Source organism: Octopus bimaculoides, chromosome 2 (genome assembly GCF_001194135.2).
Source record: "Octopus bimaculoides isolate UCB-OBI-ISO-001 chromosome 2, ASM119413v2, whole genome shotgun sequence".
Classification (NCBI taxonomy): Eukaryota; Metazoa; Mollusca; class Cephalopoda; order Octopoda; family Octopodidae; genus Octopus; species Octopus bimaculoides.
In genome coordinates, this window is record NC_068982.1 from 129,838,176 (window position 1) to 129,846,676 (window position 8,501).

An 8,501-nucleotide genomic window follows, 5' to 3' on the forward strand; every position below is an offset into this window, starting at 1 on the left:
AAATATCCATCAAATGCAAATAATGTAAAAATCCTTTTATTTAAGATTGCATTAACTAGCTCAAAATTAAAAAAAATATATATATATATATATGATTACACATTATTTAAGTGAAAATACTACAAATATTAAAATTTTAGTTTACAGTTAACAAAATCAATAGTAGTTTAAAATGTATATTGAAAAAAATTAAATGTATTGAAAATAAAACGTTTTGTAAGTAATTAGGTGCTAGAAATAAACTTTAAGACTATAATAAAAAGGAAAAAAGTTAATTTGGACAATAGCCATAGAAAATTACATCTTATGGACTAATTTTAGGAGGTTAAGAAGTACTGTTGGAGAGACATTATAAGAAAGAAAGAAACAAACCCATAATCTTAGAGTCAGAAATTAACCTTTGATTATAATAGTTAAGAAAGTACTGGTTTTCACAATACTAGAAAGTACACTAGGTATGTAACTTACTTAGAGTGTCCACAAATGTCTACACAGGCAATAATCTAATATTAGAGCATTAACATTTTTATAACCAATATTTTATTGGTTCTGTTTTTCATTGCACTTTTTAATGCTGCTTTTATTAGGAGTGTTTATTTTTTTTATTCCATTGAGTATCAAAGTATGATACAGCTGATTTCATCTATTTTTGTCGTCTTTAACCCTTTAGCATCAAATTACTGTCAAATGTAATATTTATTCACAGTGTTTTGAATTAATTATATATTATTATACATTATCTTGTAGCATTGAGATTTCAATGATGTGATTGTTTATTTTTAGAATGACATTCTACGATAGCTATGAGAGGCCAGATCTAGCCAGTTTAAACATAAAACAGGTACAATATTTGGGTTGGATATGACTGAATGAAATGTTTAAGTGATTTAAATTAAAACCTTCCATCAAAGTTTCCTGTTAAATGAGTCAAATACCAGCTTAATAACGACAAAGTTATATTACTAAATTATTCATAATTTTTTAAATTAATTGAAACAGAAGCAGAGTATAGCAACAAAATGATTGAGGGTTTTTCAAATAAAAAAAGAGCAAATTCTGAAAATTACGCAAAATATAAAGAAAGGGATTTTGTCATATTTACTTAAAGACTATGCAACTGTAGTGACTAAGAATTCACATAAGTTTACCGATTTCTTCAACTTTATCAGCACAGGGAGTGAGAATGCCTTTAATATACTGAATTTTTTTTATTGTTCAAACAGTGAACAAAACCAATTTACTGCTACTGTTAGTTTGTTACTCAATTAAAGGCTTTGCTCTCTTAATTATTGCTTTCAGCTTTTTACAAGTTTAAAACTTTGTATGAAACGGAAACTATGACCTTTGAATGTAGAAATTCTTAAGTACAATTTAGGTCAGAGACAAGAGACTATAAAACAGAAAAATCATTGAAATATTTTAATGACCATAACTGCAAGTGGCAACTACAAGCCATTGATCTACAATTTCTCTGTAGACATGAAGTTCAGCTAATCTTTGTCCAATTAAATATTCTCAAAGTTGTCTGTTAGGATTGTGAGAAATTTCAGCCTCATATCTTCTGTTACAGACACCTACATGTGAAATGAAAGTAATATAAAATTCAGTTTTCAATATTGATAGTTGTGATAATCAAATAAATTCTGTTTTAATTATCTAAGTCTTAATCCTAATTCTGATTTAGGATAACATCAGTAAATTACACAATGTTTAAAGATTAAGCTCCTGATAGACAAGATACTAAATATTATAAATTAATAGCAAAGAATAAGATCAGAGAACTTCATAACAGTTTATTTCTATTGTTGCCTTTAAGTCATTAAATCTTTCGTCCAGTATCTTTTCACCCCAATAGAGTATCCTGGAAACATGTTAAAACAAGAAAGTGAAAAATGATCAGAACAATGTGTTAGTCAATATGAGCTAAAAATAACCTAACTACTTCCACCACAAAAAAAAAAGGTGTAATTCTAATTGATTTGTTAAAACATGAAATTATTACTTTTAGTATTTAGCAAATGAAAGTGAAGGATAGATAATTAAAAGAGTTTAAAAATATAAAGGTAATATATATATAAGAAAATAGGAAAAATTAGAAACTGAAGGAACTGTTAGAAAGTTAATCATTTTAGAATACCTTTGCTGTCTATTAAGCAAACAAGCTGTAGACATTGTAGATATGTACACAATTACAATAATCAAATATATTCTAAAAGCAAACAAATTTTTGTCTTAAAAGACATTGCCTAATTTATTTTCATGATAATACAACTAAAATCAATGAAGAGGAAATTTCTATTTGTATCAGTGTGAAGGATTAAAAATGCTTCACTTCTTAATGCGATAACCACAGAAATGTCTGCAGTAAAATAAATTAATCTTCATTCTGTTTACTCGGAGTAAACTAGATACAGAAACCTGATAAGGCCCTCACAAAAGAAATAGATGTGTTGATATTATAGGAATCTTAATGAGTACAAAATATCAATGATATTTGGTGATATATATGGTGATATTTTAAAAGCCAATAATTGTAGCAACTAAGTCTCAAACTTGATCAAGTCTTGTGAAAATGCAATTTTGTATTTATTTGATGCTAATTTTTCTAACTTGTAAATTAAGAAGAAAAATTCCAAGACTTTTTGGAATGGATATTTTTTCTAGTAGAAAGCATTCTGCTTTGTAAAGGCAATTGAATAATTGAAGTAATGTGATCCTGTTAAAGTATTAAGCAGTGAAAGGTGAAGGATTTATAAGATCCAGTACAGAATTAAATTAACATGATACTAATGCTTGTGTAATACAATTGTTGGGGATTAAATTCAACAGCTTGCTAGCTGTAGTGACCAAGATATTAAGAGTGAGGTAATTAATCATAAAAGCTTCCCAGGAACATATAGCTCTCATGGAAGATACACTTTCTTAATCTTATGTCAACTACAAGAATTTGCTACTCTTCAGAGGTAAAAAAATACTTTAGCATGAGCAACTGTAGATACTATATTGCTCATCAGACTTACTATGTGACACAATTTTAGTTAAATACATCATGAACATGCAGAAGAAAGTCATCTTTCTGACAGTCTTCAGACCATGGTCTATTACTGTACAAGGTACTCAATGCCCTTTTCACCACTAAAACAACAGACTTTGTTGTTTCAGCTTGTTAGCTCTACTCCATCCCACTAATACTGTACAACTCTTTGTTCCTCATCATCTACATTACCTGTAAATATTTGTGCTGACCAGACTATACGCAATACCTTACACTCTTGGATATAATAAAATTCCAGTGGATCATTTATAAGAACCATTCTTTTCAATTATGTAGAATTTAACCTATTGTGATAAAACAAAAATTCTAGAACTTGAAACATCATTTTCCGTTAAAAAGCAAATTGTTTTTGGGAGCATGTAAAAAAAATATATAAAAAGCATAAACTAGTTCATTCATCAACTATCAGATAAGCTAGAAGCTATTTGCTCCTGTGATTAAAATGGATTCTCTACATCTTTTCTTGAAATAGAGAGTTACACTAATCTTGCCTCGTGTTCCTCGGTTTACCCCAAATAAAATTTGTCTGATTACTAAAAGAGCTAATAATTACAGAAAAAAAGGACGAAAATTAACTTTAAACTGGTTAAGAGAGTCATCTCTAAGAAAACTTGTTGATGTATAAAAGTGGACGTTAAAACGACGACAATGATTATATATATAACAGAAACTAACAAACCTTTTCAAATTTCGAAGCTAGAATCTTAGAAAATGATTCATTTGAAAATAAATAAATAAACTAAAAAGCAGTAAACGTGAATGGCTCTTAAAAGTTTAAATAGCCTACATGAACACACACTAGTATATTGTAAGGAAAGAATGATTTTAAAAATACAAATTACTGATCAGTGACTAACTCTTTTTCGCAAATAAGAATACTTGACAAAATGAAAGTATTTAGTATTGCACTGTGTTTCATTTTCTGAACATCGGAAAATGCTTATGTAATTTTTAAAGGAAGTAAATGTAATTACAAATGCAAGCCAAATACATTTATGGTTTGCAAGCTAGTCATCACTGGTATTGAAAAGGTTGAGAAAATGTTCTTAGACAAATTCTATGATATAAAGAAAGAAAGAAGAAAAAAAAAACGTTTTTGTATATGAAAATATAATTATACAAAGTGGTAACCCAAAATAAGAGGTTAATGTTAAGTCCCAGGTCAGTTCTGACAGAGCAGAACTATGTTCAAAAACCTATTCCAGCTATGACCACCCTGTCTTTTCAAATATGCAGGAACCCATTATCCAACATTTGTAGATTGTGAGTGAAGAGAGATTTTACTGTTATTTCTAGCCAGTGCAGTGACTCCGAAGACGTTCCCTCGTTGGCTCGAAAATAAGGTTTCCTAAAGAGGTTTGAGAAAAATCCGTCTCTGTATATATATTCAGAGTTACAATGTTCAAGCAGTTCTTTACTCGTGCCTTTCTGATACCAAGGTGACTCCCCTAGAATGGGTGAGCATTCCGTTATTATTGGGGATCAAAGAATTAGGCTACCTATTGATCGCTAATTCAAAAGGTTTCCGGACTCCTGTTAACTAAATCAATGTAAATTATTCCAGGCAAAATGAATAGAAAATTGAGAAATCCAAGACTTTAAACCGTTCAAATTGAAAAAATAAGAAGAAATTAACAGTAATGTGGAGTATATTGGAGGGAAAAAAAAATTCCAAGTTGATTTAGATTTGTTACTCATAAAATCCGAGCTCATATATCTCTAAATACTTTAAAATAAGAAGTTTGAAAATACAAATTGAAATAAAACGTCAACACAACACTCAACATTAAAACTAGAAATGATTCGAACACGATAAATATCGACATATAAAAGATATAATATAGAAGAGATCAAATATGAAGACTTACAAATATCACAGAGTAAATTTGCACGAAAATATTCATCAACCTATTTTAAAGTCATACCATATAACTATATCGCCGTAATTACATAAGGAAAACATCACGTAATTAAAATAAAGAGCTCTTAACCTAAAATACTAAGATTTCTTCAAACAACAAGCACTACTAACTGGAAAATGAACAAAATAACTCCACAGTAAATATATAGATAGCTAAAATGTTAAGCATCTGTAGGGATGGAGTTCTTCATAATGTTTTACAAGAGATGATTGGTGGGACAGTTTCTATCAGACACAGTACTTCATAGTTTCAACATCAAAAGAAACGAAAATGAGTGAATATAAATATAAACTTTATCATTATCGATCGACGAATATTTAAATTGGGTTAAATGAACTGAATAGAAGAAGTTTATATTTTATATGCACGTGGTTTTTAGAATGTAGATTAAACAAATTACAAAATGAGTAAATTCTTTATTCTATATAAGTAAATAGTTGTTCCTCATTGTGGAACACTATTTGAGAATTGTCTGAGATACAACTGAAACCTGCAAGTTGTTAGTCAGCCTGAAAGAATTTGAGAAAAATGTCTAGCTTAAATTGTAATAACTGTTTTTGTAGTTTAGTATCTGATCTTTGTTTTAATTTAAAAACGAATATCAAAAGCTCAATCATATCAAAATAAAAGTTTAACTTTATAAACTAAAAGCTTTTAAAAATGCCCACAAGAAATTACTAGTGCCAATGGGTTATTGACACCGATGACTCCATTCTTGCAAGTGTTCATAAAAGAGCTATTTATTTTCATTTTTTTCTCTTTTGAACAATGATGAGATAACATAAAAAGAACAATCAAAACAAAAACGCCAGAGAAACGCATTTATTTTATATTGGTGCTTCTATGGTGTTGCAAGAAAGAGTTTGTCCGAGAAACCTACTTGAATACGTCCCGTGTTGTTTGTAGAATCCTATAATTTACGCTCGCTTTCATCGTATTGAAATAACAGAAAAAATCACTGTAATGTTTTACTCCTAATACACAATCATTACCACCATATTTCGTATAAATGAAATTCCAGTAAGTAGTTAGTACACAAGCAGGCAACAATTTCTTCCTTACCCCAACATTTAGCGAGAACAAGCTTTGCTTTATTACCCGGGATAGTTTTTAGGAGTAGAAATCTACATGTACCATATACACACGTAAACTGAGGGGAAAGCCGGAGAGAAATAAACAACACAGAGGAGGCACAGTTGCTGTTAATTAAATCTTAATTGATTTCTCGATGTCGTCTTGGTTTTATTAAGAAAGTAAAAGTCCTTCTGTAGGTTGTTACGATCCATGAAAATAAGCAGAACTAACAGAAGCTAATCAGTATTTTAACGCAACCGATCTCTCGAGCAACAGGCGACGAGGTTTCGGTGCATTAACATCGATATTACACATTTTAATATCAATAAAAAGAGGTGAAAATAATGTACATACGCATTCGGAAGGACAATCACGCGTCTTAACTTCTTTAGAATCCTCTGATACCTCTTCACCACTCTCCTCCTCAGATAGTCTCCTACGTCGACGTCTTTCCGCCATTTTAGCTGACGATTTTTACCTAATGCCACACCAACCTCGATTGTTACCGTTTGATCACGCGAGACTTATATTTCAGTGATAACTTGTATTCCGGCCTATGAGATAAGGATAACCTGACATCCATTTTGATCAGGGCAGAACTAGTTTTACATTCTCTTAGCAGAAATTCTAACGGCAGAAAAAGAACAACAATATCCATAATGATAAAAAATACTTTGGTTTTTTACTTTAAGAATAATTATGGAAATACATTAAAGCATAACTGCATTATTCAGTTTGAAAGTCACGCAAGAAACCAACAACTTTGTAATCATTAGCAGAACATATTTTTGAGGTGCTATTAGAGTTTGTAAAGTAAACTGAAAATTTGTATTTGAAGAATTCCCAAGAAAATTTCAGAAATTTTCTTAATACAGTTCTGATTTGGCATTCATACAATTCTGCCAGTCTTGTAATATGTTCATAAGATATGTCTATTAACTCTCAGGAATTTTACACAAATTTTATAAGAAACTAAAATAAAAATGTTCATATCCAACTTAACAAAAAAGTTTCTAATTTTTTTTTTTTACAAGTTAATATAGGTTGGATAATTTTGAAGATTTGTTGAATAAGGATTAACAATTACTGTTTTGTTGTTGTGTGACCTTTATAAAATCAATCCCTTAAATATAAAAAAAAAATGTATGTATACCCATTCAGCTTATTGATCAGATCAATTTGAGTTCAACAAATATAAATTTAACTGAAATGAATTATCTTCAGTCTCTACTACAGTTATCACATTTATTGCATACATCAGTTGACCTAATTTATTTTATTAAATCCTAAAATTTAAACTGTCTGTTTGAAAACACTACGATCCATTGTAAGTGATTCTTATAAAACTTCATAGATACTAATTTTTCTGGTTATAGTTGTTGCTACTATTTCCAGTCAGTTCTTTTCAAATACACTGATACTACAGACAGTTTATTGACTAAGTAAGATCACCAGCTCACCAATGTAACACTAGATATACAGTACTTGAGTCTGGTCAGACAACTCCATCATGTAAAAAGTATTTTTAGATGCAGTATGACTGTCAAGACCTCTCACATTCAGTTTACTATTCAGTCTATACATACAAAATTTTTTATGATGACTGCAACAGAGAGAGGCAAGCTAGATTTGGTCAGTGGGAGAGAACTGAGGTCTTTAAGAATTTATTACAGGTGCATGGCAACCTAACACAGTTTTTGGCAATGATACTGGAGACAAGTTAGTGTGAGTATGCATATGTCTGTGGTTTATGTTTATCTAAATCAGACAGAAGAAGATTGTGATTTCTGGAAGGTGTTTGCAGAATGATGGAATGTTGTTAGTGCATGTATGCATTTGTAAGTATTTGTACTTGCAGAATGAGTCTGCACATGGAATAAACATTGTAAACATGTCTCAAGCTAATCTTTCAATTATATTTTGAATATTGTAATCAGTGGGTGTGTGTAAATTGTTATGGTGTAGAGACATTGATTTGTTAAGTATGGAATTTGTTACAGTGTAGAAAAGAGAAATTTTATTCTCAGTATTAAAACTGATGGACCTCATATATTGTTTGGAAATCCCTGATAGATTTTTTTTATCAACAATTAGACTGCTGTTTAGATAATTAATTGTGTTTTCACTTTGTCAGTTGTCTTCCAGCTATTTTATGAATGTAAGATGTCTTATAAGATTTGCAGGGCTGGAGAAGTGTTCAGGGTATTAAAGTGGTCATAACATGAAAATAAGAGCACTTAGAGTGTGCAAACTTCTGTCAAGGCAATACCAATGTTTAGCCAGAGATGATTTTTAAAATGAGAATATTTGAAATAAATTATTGCTCTCATAAATGAGAATACTAAAAATGAATCTGACTGCTCTCAAAAGTTAAATGAAAAACACAGGAAAAATAATCCAGAATCCTTGTCTGGTACTGGATCAATCCCCAAATCGAATCAGTTTGTGCC

General features: G+C 30.1%; 1 protein-coding gene across 5 annotated transcripts in view; it reads right to left on the bottom strand.

Moving 5' to 3' along the window:
* The window catches only part of LOC106875944 (protein CASC3), a 46,266-nt gene extending 39,698 nt beyond the window's left edge, over positions 1–6,568 (bottom strand). For 3 of the 5 annotated variants that reach the window (XM_014924269.2, XM_052965603.1, XM_052965600.1), the window contains exon 1: positions 6,406–6,568. In XM_014924269.2, coding sequence (XP_014779755.2) covers positions 6,406–6,510 — 105 coding nt within the window. In that variant the 5' untranslated portion in view covers positions 6,511–6,568. The remainder of the gene's footprint in view (positions 1–6,405) is intronic. The other 2 variants (XM_052965605.1, XM_052965604.1) reach the window with 2 other exon arrangements.
* Between the last annotated feature and the right edge of the window lie 1,933 nt (positions 6,569–8,501).